This window comes from Phoenix dactylifera, chromosome 2, assembly GCF_009389715.1.
Source record: "Phoenix dactylifera cultivar Barhee BC4 chromosome 2, palm_55x_up_171113_PBpolish2nd_filt_p, whole genome shotgun sequence".
NCBI lineage: Eukaryota > Viridiplantae > Streptophyta > Magnoliopsida > Arecales > Arecaceae > Phoenix > Phoenix dactylifera.
In genome coordinates this window covers 24306532-24329460 of record NC_052393.1, presented here as the reverse complement: position 1 = coordinate 24329460, position 22929 = coordinate 24306532, and the positions used below count along the sequence as shown (strand labels likewise).

At 37.2% G+C, this 22929-nt stretch overlaps 1 protein-coding gene across 3 annotated transcripts; it reads left to right on the top strand.

Annotated features, from left to right (window-relative positions):
- The first annotated feature begins 1559 nt into the window (after positions 1-1559).
- On the top strand, positions 1560-20999 carry LOC120103916 (probable prolyl 4-hydroxylase 3). Of its 3 annotated transcripts, none has more exons than XM_039123727.1 (8): positions 1560-1971; positions 2123-2207; positions 4994-5091; positions 5175-5272; positions 10422-10551; positions 10673-10860; positions 11070-11157; positions 20710-20999. In XM_039123727.1, the coding sequence occupies exons 1-7, from the start codon at positions 1772-1774 to the stop codon at positions 11141-11143; spliced, it is 873 nt and encodes a 290-aa protein (XP_038979655.1). In that variant the 5' UTR covers positions 1560-1771; the 3' UTR covers positions 11144-11157; positions 20710-20999. The 3 variants fall into 3 exon arrangements, with proteins under 3 accessions (XP_038979655.1, XP_038979654.1, XP_038979656.1); XM_039123726.1 differs by having other exon boundaries at positions 1566-1971; positions 20675-20997; XM_039123728.1 differs by having other exon boundaries at positions 1574-1971; positions 2126-2207; positions 20675-20997.
- Positions 21000-22929: the final 1930 nt, after the last annotated feature.

Genomic DNA, 22929 nt, shown 5'->3' with positions numbered 1-22929 from the left:
GGATTTTTTGAGTAATTGAGATGTTTGAGGGCTTTTGTATTGAGATTTTCTCCTCTCTTTTTTGTACTTTCTCCACTTTCTAGATCCAGTCACTTTGTACAAGTGTTCTAACTAATACATAGCATATTAAATATTTAAAATGATTTTGCTAAAGAAATGTTCTAGAAAGTAAAGGTATGGAGGTTTGTTCTTATTATTTAATTGCATGATTAATCCAAACTCCATCCACAGGAACCAGCTCCCATCACTGGCCCTTCATAGTAGGCACTAATAAAAAAGGAAGCATGATTATTAGCTAACTATAGTTATAATTTTTGTTGGCAACTAGATCTTCTTAGGTGTGCATGACTTCATTGTGTAGATCATATATTTTTCTGAAGAAAATGAGTCTTCAATTCCATCCGAACATATTAGATGGTGATAACCAGGGCTACAAATTACTGGCTTCCACATATGGCTAGTGAACAGAGTTCCAAAACCGAGTCTGGGACGCTTTGACAGCCTCGATCATTTGATGTTTGTGGAAGGAGAGGAATGGCAGGATATCTAGCTTTTAAGCAAATCCAACTTCAGTAATAGTTCTCAAGCAAGCATTGGATCCGCAGAATATTTAACTTTGAAGCAAATTCAACGGGTATCAAAGTTTCACCAAAATTGGCCAACGATTGATAATCCAAACGGAACTGCAAGAAGCTGAGCGCTTAGAAGCTCAGCTGCTTTAAAGGAACTGCTGTGGCCAGCACCGCCTCGGTGTTGGGAGGACATAGGAATCTCATGTATTTCTACGCCATGTAAATATCCCATTTAAATAAATAAATCGGCTATATCAGCCTCTCATTTCACAAAAAAAAAAAAAAAACTGAGTTGATTACATTTTTATTATTATAATGATCTTCGCCTTCCAATTATTACAAAATAAAATGCAGGAGACATCAACCTTTCCATGTTCACCACTGTTATTGCTGTGGACCGGTCCGACCAAGGTGTGGAGCGGGGAAGATGCTGAAAGGCTCGACGGTGAGCTGCTCGGGTCGTACGAGGCTGAGATTTAGAGTAGAAGGTTGTGTTTAGGGTTCTAGTCCGCGACCGAGCTTCGTTCTAAAACAACAAAAACGAAGAAGTTATCTTGTCGGAGTGTGTATGCCTAAGTCATAGTGATACTTAGGGAAAAAAGATCTCACCAGAGTAGATTGTTCGAATTCGAACACGTGGATCGGCTGGGCTGTCGTCCATAAATTTGGACATGTAGGTCGACTAGAATTGGCAAGCCTCAGTGTACGTTTCGAAAATCAGATGTGGGTGTTTTGTACGTGGATCATGTCCTGCCTATTTTACCGGTGTGATTTCTTTCTAGGCTTGTCATGTGGCTGGCTTTGGTTGTAGATTCAAGGGCATGAGGTTAGTTCTTTGTGCGAGCTTCAAGATGGATCAACCACCTATACGTGTCTTCAATGCGGCATACTTGCCAAAAAAAAAAAGAAAAAAAGAAAAAGAAAACTGTGGGCGGTCGGGAGCCGCATTCGCTCTCAAAGCATGCTCGGCGCGAATCGTTGAAACGACCAGCCGAGCTTTCTTCGCCGTCATATTTTATGAAACCGACATTCGGAATCCCGCACACGCCAAAGAATACGGCAAACAATTACGCAAAAAGAAACGTAAATATAAATAAATAAGGGAAGTAAAATCTAAGGAAGGAGACCTTCCTTCTCTCCTCCGATCTCCTTCTCTCGACGTCAAGAACTCGCCGGCGATCTCGGGGGCGGCGGCGGCCATGACGAGGGGCGCGCGGCACAATCGGGTGCTCTCTGGCCGGAGATCCTCACCGTACACGCTGATCCTGGCGGCGCTCCTGATGCTGTCGGTGGTCCTTTTGATGCTTCTCGCCCTCGGAATCTTCTCCCTCCCCGTCAACTCCAACGACGCCCCAAAATCCAAGGCCGACCGCGTCTCCCATATATCCGTCCGCGAAACGTACGTAGGATTCCGGACTCTACTCCTTCTCTTTGTTTCTTCCGCTTGTTTGTTTATTTGGAAGTGGGATCGATCGAATCTGGTGGTCTGTTTCAATGGATCTGGGGAGTTCTTTGTTGATTTCTTGTTTGTACTTGGTTTTTTTCTCCAGCAGAAATGGAATGGGGCAGAGAGGGGAGCAGTGGACGGAGGTGCTCTCCTGGGAGCCCAGGGCTTTCATCTACCATAATTTCTTGGTTCGTATCCTGCGATGTTTTTGTTTTATAAACCTTTGTTAAAATTGAACGGAATTTATGTTGGTAATTGTTGAAAGATTTGATTTTTATGCGTTATGTTTGGATCTAAGAAGCAATGCGGTTTGCTTGATGTAGGAGAGAAGACTAATTGCTCGTCTGCTGCTTAATTCTTGCTTAATTTCTGATGTTTTTGTTAAAGAAACATGATTTTGATGTTTGTTGTATTTTGAAATCTATAAATCCCTAGGTTCAACTGCATTAGAGGTTCTCGTTTGCTGGTATAGAATGCCCACATTTAGAACCTTTATTTTACTGAAATAAATTCTGATACAACGATAACAGTTGTCCTTATAGTCTGCAGATTCTTTCTTTGTTCTTAAATCCGTTCTGAGAACATCTCTTTCTCTGTTAAAGAAATTTTGGTTAATGCATCAATGCATTTGAGCTTCCTTGGTAATGCCCTCAAATGGTTGTGCATCTGAGCTAGCAATCTTCATCTTGTCTGCATGAAAGCAATTTTAAGATAATCTTCTTGGCCTTCGTGATTCTTGGCTTCACAGGTCACATTTCTGTTGTGTTCCCTCTTGTATCTTCTGGAAGGCTTTCGTAGCTTTCTTGTGGGCATAATGTTGGGGCAATAATGGTCAACATAGGTGAACCATTATTTGTTATGACCTTTGTTATGCATCTTATCATTGTTATCACTTTAACCTATATTGGTGGGCTCCTCGTCATTGCTTGATATTTTATGTGCCTTTTTAAGTTACCCCAAGATTTATAAACTTTTCTGGTGCTATCAAGATAAAAAAAAATTCTATTTATTTAGTTATGCTGGAAGTCTTCTATAGTTAGTTGGCGCATGTGTATGTGTTTGAGAGAGAGAGGGAGAGAGAGCTTTTGAGATTAATGCTACATCAATTTTGGTTGCTTTTGAAGTACCAATGCGAACATTTTGCTTTAAATCATGTTCTCAATCTTTGAGCTTTTTCTAAGCTACGTATTTCAAAATCACAGGCAAGAATCACTTTTTAACTCGCTCAGTCCCTCCAAATCTTAATGATGCATAAGCTTCTCCCCATGTTGTCAAGCTTTTGCTTCCAACATTACATCACATATTCTATTATTTATATGTCCTTCTCGCACCTCCTCATCTTCAAAGTTGTGCAGAAATTTTGTTATGTTTTTCCTTTGTGAAGATTTGAGTCCCCTGGCTTCATCTCTTTGATCCCACTCTTAGGCTGTTCTTTAATGATTATAATGCTTGTGGCATAACACACCATAAAATCGTGAATTTTATTATGAAGGTTGCCAAGTGTGAGCAAGCCTTGTCCATGAGATGGCCTTGTATCTCTATCGAAGACTCCAGTTTTGATTTTGAAGACATACACAATAATGTGGATGTCTGATTGCCTGCATTTTGCTTGCAAGTTACCTTCACTCTGTTAGACCCTCATATCAGGGTGTGATTATCAGTTTATCACCTTTTCTTCCAATCACCTCAAGTTTCCTCGTGCAAGGTCCATCTTTAAGACAATTTTCATCCTTGAGAAATTGGAATCATGCCTTTTTTTTTCATAATTCTTAATCCACTGAGCTTCATTCCATATGTTTTTTGGATACCTACCTTTTATGCTATAAGGCTCGTTTATCTTCCCAATTTCAGGCCCCTTTTTTTTTTGGTTATCAATTTCAGACACATTTGGCAGTCAAATTTAGACACTAGCCAACCTTGCTCTATGATTTTGCCGCTGTTTTAGGATGCTACCTTATGCCAGACACTTTAGCTTACCCTTTTGGAACTTGAATTGATACCCCTAGTAGCATTTAGACGACAAGCAAGTGGGATGGATTTTTTTTTTAAAAAAAAAACTCTAACAAGCTTTTTATCTTACAGCTTTATTCCTATCTTACTTGGTTAAGAAAGGCGAAATTCCTTTTTCTGGAGTTCAGTGAGCAGGGCTAGGATAAAGCCAAGTGGCAAACATCCAATGATCAAGAACCACCTAGACTATCCTATGCATTTCCTACCATCTGTGTTCAACTCCTCAGTGCAAAATAAGAATCATTCAGATAGCTATCCAGAATCTATCCAACATCTAATAGAATCTAGTACCTTCTGGAAATATTTCAACCCTTTTGTGAACCTTAGAGATTCTTGTGTCTTCCTTGGTACACAATGCCTTGTGCCCCAGCAAGTTCTCATTCCATAACTCCACAGTGATTTAACTATTGACTAGCCTAGCATAGCAGTAGATTGCTCTTTACTTTCTTTTCCTTGCATTTCAACTTTCTTTTGATCATCAAACATGTTGGCTAAATTTGACTCATGATAATCCATTTTTGCTCCCCTAGGTAAAATTTAAATCATACCACACAAATAAAGAAGAATGTGATCATGATCTGGCAGATGTGGTCATAAACTTGAGGCTGTGTCCTAATAAAATCAATGTAAACAGGAAATACATGCAACAGCTAACAGGTATAATAACATATATGCTGATTGTAGACTATTATTAGAATACACATGCACAATGGTCAATCTTATCAGTTAAATTCTGTTTCTTCTTTCGGTTTTGACTTTTTTCTTGCACAATTGCTGTTTTATATATTTGTTTAACATCAAATTCTGTTTTTTTGATCTTGATTAGATTTGTTAAGTCAAATAAAATGTTATTCTGACATGGTTGACTTGTGACTTTTTTCCTAATCAGAGATATTCTTTTAAGTTTACTATGATTTATGATTGCTGTGCACACAAATACTGATACTGGATATGCTTTGATCAGTCCAAAGAGGAATGCGAATACCTAATTGAACTAGCAAAGCCTCACATGGAGAAGTCCACAGTTGTTGATAGTGCTACCGGTCGGAGTAAAGATAGCAGGTTTGCTTATCACTAATCCCTCCTACTTTTGGGGAAATGCTATCGTATAAAAAAGATTTTTAGTTATAATATATTTTTCAAAGGGTTCGGACAAGCTCTGGCATGTTTCTTGGAAGAGGACAAGACAAAATCATCCGAACCATTGAGAAAAGGATAGCAGATTTTACCTTCATACCTGTAGGTATGTGACTTGGATTTTTTTTCTTTCTAACTAATCTGCATTTAGTGGCTAGTACATAGTCAGTGTTTATCTTTTTACTTGATTCCGTGTTCTTTAATCACCTTGTGATTGACAAAGCAAAGAAGCATGCACAAACACAATCAGGAATTCTATGTCATCTACTAGTAAGCATATTTGCTGAAACCCCTCAGGCAAAATATGATATTAAGTACTTCTAATCAGGCAGCATGTTCCTTCCTTGTCTTATTACATCAAAATGATCTTCCTGTTGACTTAATGCAACCATTCTGTGTAATACCACATATCAACGATACTAAAAGATGCATATAGATGTAGGTAACAACACGCAGTTATCAAGAAATATCTGTTAAATGTTGACATTTATTTCCTTTTGGACTGATTACTGTCCTATTTAAAACACATTCTGTAAATTTCAAAATACAAAAGCCAATATGAAGAAAGAATTAATTGGATAAGAGCATTTTTAGTTTAACATGCATATCATGAAAATAATTAATTCCAATGTTTTGGGAATTAAGTCAAGGATAAAAGTATGTGTGAAATACTGAAAATAAAAGAAAACACAAGAGGATATTGAAACTGCAGCTTGTGAATTGATTTTTAAAGTTTGAAAATAAGGTGACAATATTTATCGATTCCACACTTCTTGTTAGGTGCATCTGGTAATGGATTATGTAGAAATACATGATGCTTTTTGGTTTTCTATAAGAAAATTGAAACTTCAGCACTAGAAGGAAAATTGTTGAAAATAAGTCCCTTGTCTTAATATAGTGATTAAACTAGATATGCTATTTTCGCCACATGAAACACTGGATGGATATCCTTTGCATATTTTGAATATCAGTACTATGAGCCATGAGAAGCCAAAAGATTGATTTAGTGTTTGGAGGAAGAACCTTTTGCTCAACTTCAAAACTTGTGTCGGCGATCATGCACAGTTCATTCCCTGATTCATTCAATAATCTAAATAGATTACATAAGGAATTAATCATGAAGTAGCTGTAGAGTGTTCATGTTTGGCCATATAAGATGGTGCAAGATACCCTCTTAATCTGGAATTTTTGTTAACAAAATTATGAATATCTTGATAGACTTGATTTTCAAAATGCGTGATGGTTGACTGTTAAAAAATTATCTAGTGACATGACTATAATTGTACAAGAGATAATATTCATTTTCTAACGTAGACTAATATTCATATTTGTAGGAGGGAACACAATGTCACATTGATATATGTTGAATAATTTGAAATTCTTATGCATGTTTTCTTGAGTCTATGCTATGCAATCTACTGTCTGGTTGCAGTGTGATTTGGATTCTTTTGGTAATGCATATAGTTGTGACTATGACTGTTAACATGAAATAGTCTCTAGAGTTTTCAATGTCATTGAACTCTGCATCTTGAATTCTATAAATTAACATGGGCCTGCTTTAGATTGCTAAAAATGATTTATATTATTGTTTCTGGCATCCACAGGAATCTTCTAGTGACTAGGGCGGGTCTGAGCCATCCTTTACTAGCTTATGGTTTATAGCATTTACACTTTGGTCTTGTTTTCTGAACACAAACTACCTAAAATGGAACCTGATCTCAAGAACTTATTCGCATTTAGGTGCCCCATGCCTTGGGGACCCACCTAGGAATTGTCCGGCCTCACTCATATTATGTTATTCTTGCTCTTGCATGAAACCTAACACCTCCACCCAATCTTAAAATGTGTCTATTATCATGAATACTATTTTTTAAAAGAAACAACTTTTCATTTATTGTGTATATCGTGGTCCTACTTTTTCAAGATTTGCTAGTATTCTATTGTATCCATATCTCGTATCCGTGTCCATGCTTCATAGCAACATCGGTAATCATGAGGATGCTACTATAAATAGAAATCAGTGTGGGAATTGCTTCTACAATGGTTGAACATCAGAAACTAATTCTCCTTTGCATAAAATTTTACTTATGGAACATTAATACTTCGGAAGCATATCCTCCCTAAAGTAAAAGCAAGGGTTAAGGAAGAAGAAGATAGAATAAAAGGAATGGCAATTAAAAGCTTCCTTAATTTGTTTTCCACATTCTTGTGGATGGCCTTACATTATTTAGGTTTAGGAAACCTAGACTTTCAAATAAACTAATTCTACCTTTTATATTCCTAATCCAGTCATCACATTCTCAGGCCATGATAATTTGATGAAAATGACTACATTTTATTGCACCTAACATCTAGAAGATGCGTTTCACGAAGGCCCTCTAAATTCATTCACACCAAGGTCTACTGAACTGGTCGGAACCGACCGACTCAGCCTGTACCGTACCGGTACCGGCCTCCATTGGTACGGTATAGCCAAAGGGGTCGGAACCGAACGGTTTCTTGCCCATACCGGTGTGAATCGTGTAGTTCGCACGGGTACAAGCTCGGTAACGATGCGAACCGCACCGGTTCCCACTGGTACTTGCGGGGAAGAAGGGGGGAAGAGAGGAGTAGTGGGCAGGAAAGAGGGGAAGAAGACCTCTCTTGCGCTACCGGGCCTCTTTCTTCCTCCCGAGCACCTCGCGGGGAAGAAGACCTCCCTTGCTCGCAGGAGAAGGGAGAAAAAGAGGAGAAGAGAGGAGGAGAGAGGGGAATAAAAGAGAGGCTCGGAAAGAAGAAGAGGAGAACGGAAAAAACAAGAAAAGAAAAAAAAAGAGAGAGAGGCCTGGGGAATAGTGCCCGCTCGCAGGGCAGCGCGTCTGCCCGTGGGGGCACGGGCGCGAGTGGGGAAACACGTCCCTGACTCGCACCCGCGCGCGTTCCATGCGGTGCGAACCGCGCGTCCCCGCGCGCGGTTGCGATCCCACGTGCTGCCCCACGTGGGCTTTTAATGCGACTAAATGCCACTCTGTAGCATAACGCGGACACGTGCGTATCCGCGCGTGCGTCTGCTCTTTTTTTTTTCTAAACCGGTTCGGTACTGGTTCCAACGGGTACCGAACCGGTACCGGTCTCCACCGGTACATCGGTTCAGTCGGTTCTGCGTACCTTGATTAACACTCTGAGTAGACTCTTGAGCATCAAGTTATGACCTTAAAATGTTGTGAGTGTAGTTATATCAAAATCAAGAATAATTTACAACCAAAATTCCATATAGAAACTGTCATACCCTTAGTCCCTCATTCCTACTAAGGGGATGGCACCCATGTTTCTGAATCTCCTCGGGAACTCATCTCTGCATCCGTTTCCTAAGCATTTTATAATTAAATTTCTTAAAAGGCCTGCTTCTCAAAACCCACAACCAACCAGCTTCCGGTATTTAAGGTTAGGTGCAAGTGCAAGTGCTTCAAAGATGAACATAATCAGATCAAGGAGTGTGAGGGACTTAAGAAAGTTTCAGTTTACTGGTTTGAACGACAAATGTGCTTGATTGAGAGATTTATCAACAAAAAGGGCTATTGGGTCTACAACTAAGCTTCAGCACAAGTTTAGCATGCATTGAAGTACTGATCTTCATCTGATGGCTCATATTTCTTACTGATGGGGAGAATTCCAGCACCACAAGTTTTTAGGGGATATTTTAGTGGTGTTCGGTGGAGTATGGAAGTTTTATAAAATATTTTACCAGATTTAGCTAATATTTACTAATTCCTTCTATTTTATATTTTCATTTGGAAAGTTTTGCATGTAGGAGAGTTTTGGGTTGATTATAATTTATATGTTCTTTCTTTAATCACTCACATTAGACCAAGATTTGCCGTACCGGTGTGTATCGCCCCATACCGGGCATATAGTACCTTATCAATATCGAATCGAGACTTGGTACGGGAGGGTGTATTGGGTCTTGATACGCTGAATTGACCTCCTCACCGGACGCACCGACTCTGTATCATCATGGTACCGGTACGGCATTCGGTACCGAGATGGCAAACTGTGTTAGACCGCCCTAGGATAATAATAGGCATTATGAGAGTCCTTTTTGAATGAGGAAATATCATTTTCTAATTGTTTTTGCCTCCTTAAAATTGGGTCTATGTAGAGTGATGAAATTTGAAGAATCATTGAATCTGTTTTGGTTTCAGAAAATTAAAAATATTAAAGGTTTGGCTATTTCTGCTCTCAGATCCTCCTTCACCTTTTCCTCTGATGTTTCTGTCTATTCTTACCTACTTACTTATTCCCAAAAATCTTCATTTGGTCACAGAATTTTATACATAAAACTATAAAACCAAGAAAGCTGATCAAAGAACTCTAGAATGCCCATTGGCCCTATTTTATTACTTCCCAATTTTAAATCCTACCTCTAATTTCTATATCCTCTCCCTAAACTATTAAATGAAGTATGTCCAGGTTTCCATATCAGGAAGGCCAGTCATTGTATCCTTTAAAAAATCTGACCACCTCATTTTGGCATGCAATTGCTTGATATAGCCCTCACTGGTCAGGATTCTGCATAACTGTTTCAAAATGGGCTGGGAGTACCTGGATATATGGATAAAAAGAGTACTTGTTGGTTTTACTAGATTTCCACATCAATCTAATATGACCAGAGATAACCACTTATTTCTTTTTGAATAAAGTCCACGAAACTTGAGCGAGAATCTTATTTTTTGTTAAAAGGTATATTTGTAACCAAAATGAAATTCATGCCAGTGACTTAAGAGACATGCATCAAATCAGAAGAACCAGAGGTTTGAAGACTTTCATAGCTCAATTAATTACTCTAAAGAGTTGGATGCTGAATTAATATACTGATCACATGAAAGCATACAACTTGAGGCAACTTCAATAGTGCATGGGTGTTCTCCATCTATAACAGTACTGTTATTTGAGCATGGCCATTAGATTTTTTTTTTTTTTTTGGTGATTCCCCATCAAGAAGTGCTTAATTTATATCAATGAGGATACATGACCACTATTATTATAATTTCAGTATGCATATTGTGTCCTGCAATCTCGGGTTACCGGTACATGGCATGAATGAGTACAATTGTCAAGCAAGACTATATTTAGTTGTACCATCTTGATTTCTCTTGCTAATTTTTTTGTTTCTGCTACCTCTGCTCCTAAATTTTCCTGTTAGCTGTGTTATTCAAAAACATTTTTTTTCTATATTTACCATGTTCATATCCAAAAGCTGACTTTGTTTTGTACAGAGCATGGTGAGGGTCTTCAGATTCTCCATTATGAAGTTGGACAAAAATATGAACCTCACTTTGATTACTTTCTTGATGAATTCAATATTAAGAATGGGGGTCAGCGAATAGCTACGCTTCTCATGTACCTGTATGTATCCTACTTTATATACCTCACGAGTTTGTTGACACAGTGATCAGCTTGGCATTGCTTTGGATTGAAACAACTTTTGACAATTGTTTCTTTGCTCTTGATTTCTGCTGTTGTTCAGTTCGGACGTTGAGGAAGGTGGTGAGACAGTGTTCCCTGCTGCCAGAGTAAACAGCAGTTCTTTACCATGGTATAATGAGCTATCAGAGTGTGGGAAGAAAGGCCTTTCTGTTAAACCTAAAATGGGAGATGCATTACTCTTCTGGAGCATGAGGCCTGATGCCACTCTTGATCCATCAAGCTTGCATGGTGAGTGTGTGTTGGTTGACTAGATAGAAGACCCTCCCTTTTAGAACTTCACACTGTTGGTCTTTCAAGAAATTTGACTTAAACTGTGTGGGTTTATTGTTATAACTATTTTATCACATGATATTGATCTCCTTGACTTTTGAAATCCTTCTTCAACAACCATATGTTTAAGTTGCCAGAAAGTATATTGTTGTATGTTTTTCTTGCAGGTGGGTGCCCTGTACTTAAAGGGAATAAGTGGTCATCTACAAAATGGATTCACATCCATGAGTATAAAGTTTAGCTTAACAAACTAAGGTACTGCACTGCTTCCACCAATTGGCTGTTCAGAATATCTAAGAGCAGTCCTCCAACTACTTCAATAATTATTATTTCTTGTCGCCTTCACATCTGTCTAAAAGGAAGAACAAAGACAGTGAATTTATGCGATATCCTTACTAATATTTGGTATCTGACAATGTTTTTAGAGATCCCATGATTTAGATCAGATATCATCAAACACAGCAAACATGGCAAAGTTTTCTGGTTTTTTATGCTTTAAAAATAAGTAGGTTGATCTGGTCATCTAAAGATGCGTAACACAAGCAAACTATGGAGATTCTGTTACCTTGTTTTAATTAACTATTATCAGCATATTGTTTGTGAACATGCAAATGTGGATAGCATCTGACATATATACCCTGTACACTGTACGGTGTTATATCTTGCTGAGTTAGATGTTTCCTCTCTTGAAGCCACACATCGGATTTAAAATTTTTCTACAATTTGCCATATCATACAATGTTGTTACGTAGCTAGTTCAGATGACTATATGTTTTGTGTTGTATATAGACTATTATGATTTTTAATAGTTTGATTTTGTTAGAAATAATTAGTCTATGCTAATTTACTTTCTAAAGCATGATGCTTGTGGTTCTTTGTTATTGGAGGAATTGTAAGTGAAGTCATTAACCTGGATGCCTGGGTGTCCACGTTGATAATAAATAGACCTCGATATCTAATTGACCCTGCCTAGACCATCATATACAGATGCCTACGATACAAAAAATAGACATAGACACAGAACTCAAAAGTTTGTTATGTACGCTTCTCAAGTAGTCATAATCGGTTCTATTGACCCTTTGGTTTTTCCAGCGAAACAAACATACCTTAGTAATCGTCACTCTGTCTGACCATAATGAAAGCCTTGTCTTTTCGGAAATTGGGGGCAATATGCCTATGATACAAAAATAGACAAAGACACAGAAACCTATATTTAAGTATATCTAAATATGCATATAGATTATATATCTATGTCTGCATGTATATATATTCAAGTATACAATATAAAGCAAGGTTTGGATTATTGAGAAACAAGGGCATACTGTGAGAGGCCTGGTATGATATGCTTGGTACCAAGGATCTCGCTAATGAAAGGAACCGAAAGGTATGCTTTGCTACAGCTAGTACTCCCTTAGTATGGGGGCTTTTTTGGCCTCCAAATCATGTTTTCTTATATTAATGCCATGGTTTTGCAAGAAATAAGGTGGGAATATTAACTACTTTAGGTATGGGTTTCTATGTCTGCTGAATGAACTAAGAAACATTTTTACGAAACAAATCACATAACTTGGAATTAAAATAAATTTATAACATATAGGTGTTAAGATTAGTATTTGAAAAGCAATTAAGTTACTAAAAAACATAGATCTAGTATATAGGGGTATGACAATAGTTACAACTAGTGGATTGATGTACATTAAAGAAATCTAAAGATAGCACTAATCATATGATTAGCAAACAGAGAAAGATATTTTGTAATGGCATTCAGTAGTAATGTCGTGTTCTTGTAGGGCTGCAACTCAGGTAGGATGGATTGGTTTGATGTCAAACCCTAACTCAATCCAACCCTACTTTTGGTTGGCTTTTCTTCAACCCAACCCAAATCAAACTCAAATTGACCTGAAATCGGATTGGTTCGCATTAAGGATAGGTCGGGTTAGATCAGGCCAGGTTATTCTGGTTATATCAGGTTGAATATAAATTTTTAACAAAAGTTAAAGGTTTAGAGCACTTTTCCCATGAATCTATTGTATTGAAAAATTACATGCATCTCCCTTGCAGTCTATTTTACTTTCTGACTTTTTGAGCAATACTCACACCCAAGGTATGCTGAACCGGTACCGGTAGGCATACCGATGGCCTACCAAACCAGTTCGGCTTGTTCGGAACCAGAACCGGTATTGGGCCCGTACTGAAATGGACCCAGCCGGAGCTGGAGAATACAAAGGCCTAGAGAGAGTGAGCAGGGGAGGGAGGGAGGAGAGGCCTCCATCGCCTGCGGAGGGCTACGGGGCGCGGAGGCCTCTCCTTCTCCCTCCCTCCCCCGCTCGCTCTCTCCTTCTCTTCTTCTTCCCCAGCTCCGGCCGGTACGGGCCCTGTACCATTTTTTACGGTTGAATCGTACTGGTTAGGGTCTGGACCAATATGGTAGGTGCTGAATTGGTCGGTACGGGCCGGTTCAGTATACCATGCTCCCACCTGTTAGGTGTGAGTCGCCGATGTACCAAAAAAAAAATTTATATGGAACGGGACATTCTACCTTACATTCAAAATGCCAATTACAGTTAAATCACACCCTGTCCCACTCAAAAGCCCTCCCCAAAATAAGAAGTCAAGAAAAGGACAGCATAAAATTTGACCTCTCTTACACAAATAAAGAGAAGCTTATAATACCATTTATGAGAAAATCTGCTAAGTATTACTTATAACAGAATTCCACAAACAACAGAAAAGTGCTTCTGGATTCCTGCAGATGAGAATATATTGTAGCTTCTAAGCCTTTGAGCATGCTACTGAGACAGTTCATAAATTCTTCTTTTGTCCTGTTAACAACAATTGTTTCACTGTATTCTCATTGATTAGACTTCTCATATGCTACCGTAGAAAATCAATATCACAGTAAGTTAATTCTAACAAAATTCTCAACTAAATCCACAACAAAGGAACTACTAAAAAGTGAGAACTAATCTACAATCACAACAGAATAAGAGTGCACTTTGCTGTACGCATACAGTGCAATGAGTCCAACATAGCATGCCTACACCAAAATCTATACAGCTGTCCAGATCTTTACGGTCTATCTCTCAGTTTACCACAGTATGAAGTCCAAAATAGTTTGCCTATAGCAAAATCTATACAACTGTTCAGATCCAATCAGCATATCAGGAGCTTTCTACCAGATATTCATGGCTCAACAAGTTAGCACTGCATACAAAAAATGAACAGTTTTAGTGAAATAGTAAATGGCATTAGCAGGGTTAGCACAATTGCAATGAGAAGGTAACCAGCAGGCAGAAAGAAAGATTGAAGTTCTTACTATTCAACAAATAATAGAATGAACCATAGAAAGACATTAGAAATGAAATGAAAATTACTTTGAAATCTTTTCAGCAAAATGATGATATAGCCCTCAACAAGGGCATAAAACAACCATGGGAAGATGGCCTAAAACCAGCAATAAAAAGTGAATTTACCTTAACAAAATAATAGAAAGAATCAAAGAAATATATCTAGAAATGAAATGGAAATCACCTTGAACATTTTTCAAATGGAACAAGGTGCTGGGCCAGGAACAGCATCAATATGATCAGGTATGAGGAGGGAAGAAGAAAGAAAAAATATGTTAGAACTAAAGACAATGATGTATAGATGTAAAAGCTAATAGAGTCATGTTGAGTACTTGATTCTAACAATTCAAGTGCTTCAATTTTCTCCTCAATCTTGCTTACTGTTGGCGAACACCAGAGCCAATCTTGACAGCAAATCCTGCGCTCAACTGTTTTTGGAGTCAATGAATAATGAAAGATATCAAGTATGTGGCACCCAGTACTGAAAGTTGATTCTGAAGCAACAGCTGAGACTGGAATAGCTAAAATGTGATAAGCCAGAAGAGATAGAACATGATATTTTGAGCTATTAATTTTCCATCAATTCAAAATACTAACATTGAAAGTTTCCTCTTCAATTGCATCTTCTAAATAAATATCTAGTTCTGATTGTACTACTTGATTCACATCTGTTCTATGAACATGGCAATAAACTTGTGTCACATTGTAGAAGAAGGAAGATTTTCTACAACCATAGGACCCATATCCAATTCTTTATACTTCTGAAATGTTCGCTGGCCTGACACCTTTCACCCTGTTTATAATGTTATCCAACTTTTCCTTGTCATAGAATTGAGAATATCGAAATCTTACATATCCCTATCTGTAACTAGGATCGAGTAAAACAGTAATGATCAACGAAATATTTATCTTGTCAATGCTGCCCCAATATTTGTCAAATTTCCCCCCTCTTCACACTTCTTGAAAATCTGCATGTTGTGATGGTGAGCTGTGAACGTATTTCACATAAGATCTGAAATATGAGCACTGCAACACAAGTTAAAATATTCACCATCTATTAGCAAGACATCTTTCTTGTTGTATTTTCTTTTCAAAAATCTAGCTGCGACATCATTGCTAGTAGCATTGTCTACCATAATACAACGCAACTTATCTAAATCTCATAAATACAAACCAAGTTTCAATTGCCTTGCCTACTTCGTCACCAGTACGTGGTGTTGGAACCACATCATCTTTTGCAACACCCAATTATGTGCTGTAAAGCACATATACCCCAAATGCTGAATGGAAGTCCACATATCAGTTGTAAGACCGATTCTTGAAGTAGTCTTTAAGGATTCATTCAACTTCTTCCTCTATCCACCTATATAGATATGCAATCCTTTGTAATCGTCATTCACGACACAAGGTTGAACCTATGTTGCATAGTTTTGAAAAGCTTTTAAAACCTTGTTGGTCAACAAAATTAAAGGGTAGTTCATCTATGATAACCATCTTGGCAAGTTCCCTACGGCACAACTCTTGATCAAACTTCCATGCTACAATTTCCTTCCCATATTTGGAACATATGGTGGATAGGAGCAACGTATTATGTACCTATTTCGGGACCCGTACCGGTTGCTTGGTGATACAATACGGTACAGTATTGGTACTGTGCCGTTTTGGTCTGTTTTGAATCTTTTTTTGTTTTCAAATTTTGAACTAAAGTTGGCACATGATTTGCTGACTTCAGTTCAAAATTCGAAAATTTTAAAAAAACTTTGAAATGGAAAATAAAAAAGAGCTCTCTCTTGTTTCACTCCTGTTCCGAAATGAAGATGGCGGGAGAGAGAGGGGGAGAGGGAGAAAAAGAGAGAGGAAGAGAGAGGGAGGGAGAGCGAGGAATGGGGCCACCTCGGCAAACACTAACCCTAAACCGAGCATGCATGAGAGAGAGAGAGGGAGGGAGGGAGGAAACCACTTATCGGACCATCACCAGTGGCTGCTAGGGGTTCGCGAACGATGGGAAGGGGGGATCTCTCATTGCAAGCAGGCGAGGGAGGGGTGGAGAGGCGGGGGGCAGTGAGGTTTAAATAATGCGAACCAGGGCCATCTCAAAATTAATAACCCCAACCCGGCTGGTTTAGTAGGCCCTGAGGTGTGCTGAACCGGCCAGTTCAGCATGGTTCAGGAATCCTTGGACTGGAGTTTCTATTTTGCATCTTTCTTTGAGGCTGGATATTTGGGACACCTATGCCTACCCAAGGTACTAGACTACTAGGGTTTGCTACCACTATCATATTGATAAACTTTTCGGCAATTCTTTTGTTTTGCATGGGTTGGCTTTGGGCCATCCTCTTTCATTTTACCACTATCAAAATGAGTTTACATACATACATACGTACATGAGTTGGTTGATCCCAACCCAAGATGCACCTCTATATTCTTGGATGTAAACAACAGTTATTTTTCTTTTTTTTAGTAATTTAATTCTAAATTTTCAAACCTGTATGCATTTTTAATTAATTCAAGGATAAAAGATTAGTAAAAAAGAAAGTCTTTTATGTAAATACACTAGCTATCTGAGAAATTAGTATATAATTATCTAACATTGAATGCATAATATTCAAAATTATACAATTTGTAATATTTTTTCAAATAATTCAGAAATTAATTCAAAAAAATTGTTCAAAGTTTATTTTGGTAGGGATGTTGCCCCATTCCTTACAACGTATCCAAAGTCAAACTGAGCAAACACCATTTACTCATGTTAATTTTGGATTTACAGGGATTTTGGGCATAGGTTTTGGGTTCAGCTCAAAGTAGTTTAGATAATTTTTCTTGGAAAAAACTCATGACCAATCATTAGATTTCCTGAAATCATTTGCGGTGGGGATGAGAATTGGGATGGTTTTCTGAAATGAGTGCCCAATCCATTATACAAGGAGTTCATTCATGTGGACAATATCGATTAGCACTGGTATCTATCTCTTGGACTCAATTTGCTGTCCATCTGTGGCAGCTAGAATGTGTTTCACAGCTCCAGAAGATAAAGCATAGAATTTCATCAGCATAATCTCCTCACTATCTTTACCCTTTCTAGTGACACCAACTGATGTCTCTAATCTGCTCTATGTACCATAAGTATGTAATAATGCTTCACTGTTTGGGAAAGAAACAGGATAGATCTGCCAACTTATGGGTACCACAAGGTTCCTAGGAAAGGGGTTAAATTGGAAAAGTAAGAACTTTAAAATATTCCATTATGAAACTCTATGAAGAAGAAAGAAATGACAGGTATAGTTATTCTGCGTCCTAATATAAAGAAGCTTATCTCCTATCGTTTAAGCACGTAAATAAAAATTCAAAAAGTTTCTAACATTGTTTAAAAAACAAGGTCGTTCCCCTAGGCAAAAAGATCTGAAGAATTACATAAGGTGAGGAACGCATACCCCTCAACCTTCTCAATCATGCAGCACTTAATGTAACAATCGCTAAATGAAGACATAATGCGCCCAAGACGTTGATGAGGATTTGAACTTCCAGCATTAGCACATCCAGACCTTCATTACTTGGATATATTCTGATGCTTTAATGATATCAATTGTACATATCAAAGCTAGATCATGAACCCTGAATTGCTTCAGAAACATTGAGATGCATAGACTTCTATGCTTCGGATGCCAACCACCAGCTAGCTTCCACAGAAGTCCAATTATTATCTGTTTCATCAAAATATTCTACAGTCCAGCAAATGACATTTTGAATTTATCACTAACTAGAACCTTCCACTTTGAATCTTCCACTTCAAAACACGGAGACAGCCTCTCTGCACGTGGGAATAAGGCTGCTTTTTTTTTATCTGACCCTCCCCACATCTTGCAATGGCAGGAGCCTCATGCAATATTATCCTTTGGACCACTTTTTATTATCCCTTTCTATGATGATATCATATGGGTTGAGAACCATCTAAAGAAGCCAAAATTGGATGAGGAATGTCATAAGATTGCAAAGGATATTGTATTACGGTTGACTAGTATATCCAAAATTTTGATGTTGTTTACTTGATTTTCTTGTAATTTACAGGTCTCATTGCAACATAAAAGAGTATGTCGAACAGATGGGGATTAGCTGTATTAGGGATCAGGGGAAGTTCTTATTAGTTCATAATTTATTTCCTTGGTTACTTCTAGCTTGTGTTTGTGACAAGCTGAGAGTTACCCTGTTAGAATAGAGTGGCCAGACCCCATGTTGTAAGGCGAGACGTGGTCTCAGGAGGTTCATCTTTAGGAAACTGAGAAATAAGGTAGTGGTGACCTTGTGGGACCATATGAACTGGCTAAGCAACCCAATTCCTACAGATAAGTTTAAAGAAATGATTAAGGAGAAGATTAGGTTTCTTATAAGGAGCTTCATACTGTTGTTTCGGATCATTTATTCAGAAGTGCAATTTTGAATTCCTCTAATTCAGTTATCCTTCAACCTTTTCTATTTGAGATCGAGGAATCAGTCTACATAGTTTATAAACTTATGTGATACAGAAAATCTTCTATATCTGAAAGCTCTAGATTTGTGAGACATTTCACATTGATGTTCTCTGATCATTACTCCTGAAAATGTTTAGCCTATTTTGTCTATTATTGGAGTACATACTTATTGTATCCCTGATAGCAAAGCTGACAAAATTTCAGAGACGGATGTACATGAAAAATGGCACCTACATCTGCATTCAAATTGATGCCAACAATTATACAACCCATAGCCCATTTTATACGGTGATAGGCAGAGATGCACAAATATGGCCAAAAATTTGTTGGTTCCACTGCCCTAATTTTAACGGATGTGTCTGCCTGTGCATTTTTTCAGACTTGTAGAAGGACAGAATATCAACTTTGATGTGATATTAGGAGGCTCAAATAACGTTTGGTGCATTAGGAATGAGGATGTTCTTTTTTATTTATTGAGTTAACTGGAGTAGCATATTGCAAGTGAATAATCAAATTTAGCAGTGTGCATGTATGACATCATATAATTTGAACATAAGCTTATAGGATTAGACTTTGTGGCTCATGAATTACCTATGATATATTAATGTTCCAAGAGAACCAAGATAAGTTGTTCTTTACAACAGGAACCTTGAGAATAAGGAAGAAGCCAAATAATTGATTGAGATGTAGAGTTCCATTGTATAAAAACAAAACTGATCTACAAATTGCTTTAACAATTCTGAAACTAAACTGAAAGCCACATTGTATAGTTTTGTGAGAGGGTATATGATAACATTCAGGGGTCATCAAGAGCAATTGTAGCTTTAAGCCAAGATGGCAATCTTTTGCTTTGATCATTCAGAAAGTTAATAGAGGATGAAGTATCTAAACATGATTTTTGTTAATTGAGGAAAAATATATTGAGTACCATCATATGTAATTTATAATAGGTATTGAATGAGCATCATAAACCTGTGCATGTAATAGTTTTGGATATGTGCGATCTATGTGAGTTTTACAGTTGGTCACCCAGAGTTTTCTGTGTGGATGGTAGAAGATAAAAGTGAACTAAGAAGAAGTCTCTACAGAGAGAGAGAGAGAGAGAGAGACAGAGTAAACTGAGGCGCATGAACCATAAGACACTGGCTTGACAAAAAATCTGACTCTGTTTTTCGGCAATTGAATGTTTTTTCCTTGCTTTTGAACAGTCAGATGACTAGCTAGTGCCCTTGTAAATTAAAGTTGAGTCACTATTGACCATATTTAAATTTTGCTCTTTTTTATTTTGCAACATTTGAATCAAGAGAACAGCATTTTTAATAGTAAAGCTGCAATTAGATTAGCTTTATTGCAACTTGTCAGATATAATATTACTCACTTGTTTGCTTTTGAGGTAATGTCTAGGACCTCTGGTTTCATTTATTACTGAGTTTATGCGAGTGACTTATACTTGTGATTAATACCGTAAAGATTGGGCTTAAGCCCTTCATCTTATTACAATTGATTGATGACCTCTCTTTTGATTTTCACCAGAGTTCCTATGGTGCATGTTATTTATAAAGGCCATGTCATCATAATTAGACCTAATAAGAGTAACTATGTATAGACTCAGATGCGCATATTCTTGAGTGCACCTGAATCTTAACTTCTGTGGAAGTTTGCAGCATATAATTACACACGAGCATGCTATGCTTGAGGCATAAAAATGGGGTTGCCCTTTTCTGCCATATAAAGAGGAGCTTATCTTTTGAAAGTCGATTAATGGATAGTTTTCTTGGAGCGTAATTATAATCAGAACAGCTAAAAGATGACACATTACAGACTGACAAAGTGGAAGAAAGACATTGGTTCTCTGATGTTTGATTCATGATCATTTCATTGCGTGTATAACTGCACTATCTATCTTCATTTCGAGAGTGTGATATAGTGGTTCTTTTTCCATATCGTATGCCTTGACAGGTTAACTGATCAGCTCAATCATGTGGATATCGCAGTGTATCTTTCAACAAATGCTTGCATCCAAGACAGGGCCCAGATGCACAATGTGTTCTTTTTCATTTGGATGCCTTTCTTTTTGTAAACTAGATTTAGATCTTACCAGGTTTAAGTCAGAGAATGTATTTTGTTCTTCCGAAGTAAAACCATGCTTTTGTGGTGTATGGATAATGCTTCATAGTACACAAATTAGTTGCACTCATCAATATATCACTGTTAAATAAATAAAGTGATCGGTAGTGAAAGAGCAACAGGTGAAATTTAGTAGAGCCTTTTTCTTTTTTCAATTCATCTGTGGCTAAATTTGTGCTGGATGTAATACTGACTTCTACTGTCATGGCTAGCTGGATTAGTTATTGCTTAGATGTTCTCAAAATTGTCAAATATAGCTTGCTGGTCTTCCTTTTTTTTTTTTTCGGTGGATACTGAATCATGTTTCTATATAAATAAGAGCTCAACAACTTTACAGAAAGGTTGATTAGGTCGATGGTTTTTAATGCAGAAAAATCCTATGTAAGCAATAAAACGTTAAGCAGCCTTCAGAAGTTCTAAATGCAACTGCAAGATTCCCTGTTAAATATGCACAAGCTTGTATGTTACACAGCTTCTTAGCTCATGAAGCAGAAACCATGTTTGAGAAAATTCGGGAAGTCATGTAGGAGCTGACATGATAAGCTCTGCTCCCAGTTGAAAATGGGACTTTTTATGGCCCCAACGCGGGCAACTTGGTTTGGAAAGCTTGTTTAATTTGTAAGGTATGCCCCCACTTCTGTTGTAGATGTTACCCTGTAATGTTCCCTTCCTTTCCATGAGCCCACGAAAAGAAAAGGAAAAAAAAAGATGGAGGGCCCATGATTTTGTTATTTAATAATTATGATGGCTTGAAATTTTGAACGTTCTCTCGGTTGCTGGACTGGAAATGCTTTAATTAAGTAGATAAATAATCTAAAACAATTTCTTCTTGTTCGTGTTTTTCTGATTACTTTAGCCATGGATTTTTTTTAAAATATTTCTGGAAAACGACAGAGAGCATTTGTAGCCAGAATTGGCACGAGGATTAGAGAAATACTTCATGTTACGAACGTAGATTCTCCTTCTAAGGGCTCGTTTGGTTCGCGGGAAAAAAAAAGGGGGAAAGTGTGGTCAACGGGAAAGTAATGATATGCCTCTTGTTTGGTTGGAGTTTTCAAAGGAGAGAGAAGGAAAAGTTGTATTCCCATGGGAATGTGATTCCCATATTTCATGGGAAAGTCTTTTTCATGAGAAACATGGGAAAGTAACTTTCCCATGAGGCGGAAATCACTCCATTTTTACTTTTTCCCAAAAAGTCCCTTCAGCATTAAAGAAGCATTAAAGAGGCATTAAAAACCTAATTTTTATTAAGGGCATAATAGGAATTATATATAACTTTCCTAGGAAAGTGGATGGCCAATCAAACATAAGCACCTTGGAAATTTGTCACTTTTCCATGGTCAACCAAACATGCCAAAAGTACTTTCCTAGGCATTCTCTTCCTAGGAATTTGTTTTCCAGGAATCATGTTCCTAGGAAGGAAAATGCTTCCTGCAAACCAAACGGGCCCTAAATAGAGGAGTGTATCCACTTGGTCAGGCCTTTTGGCATTGCTTTTGGAGAGCGAAAAAGAGATATTTGTAGGGTTAGAAGTTCTTTTGTGTAAGATTGAAATTTTTTTGTAGAGATTTTGAAGCAGTTTTCTGCCATCTCTAAAAACTCAAAAAACTACAATTTGTACTTTTGGGCAAAAGGTTTATTTGAAATATAATGGAAAGTTTTTTTTTTATAAAAAAAAAACAGTTGGAGTCCTGGTAATGAAATTTTTTAAAAAATTAATTTAAAAATAGCTTGTAAATAAACAATACTTCGTAATAAGATACAACATCATATAATATATGATATAATATGACATAATATAATTATCATCATTATTAATAACATTATAATATAATTATGTTACAATATACTAAAATAGTAATATCATTTTATTATATTATTATATTTTATAAAAAATATAAAATATATCATTAAATATATTATTTAGATTAAATATCAACATAAATAATTTACAAATTAAGGATAAATTATAATAGTTTTGATAGTATGAATAATTAGATAATTGAAAATACTATATAATATCTGTTATTATTATTTTCTAATACTAAAGTACTTTTTTAATTTGATTTCCATATTAAAGTTTTATA

Excerpts from the sequence above, each read along its gene's own strand:
- LOC120103916 (XM_039123727.1), top strand. The coding sequence starts at position 1,772 with ATGACGAGGGGCGCGCGGCACAATCGGGTGCTCTCTGGCCGGAGATCC. Across the intron at positions 5,092-5,174 it reads GGTCGGAGTAAAGATAGCAG|GGTTCGGACAAGCTCTGGCA; the intron begins GTTTGCTTATCA and ends TATTTTTCAAAG. Across the intron at positions 10,861-11,069 it reads TGATCCATCAAGCTTGCATG|GTGGGTGCCCTGTACTTAAA; the intron begins GTGAGTGTGTGT and ends TTTTTCTTGCAG.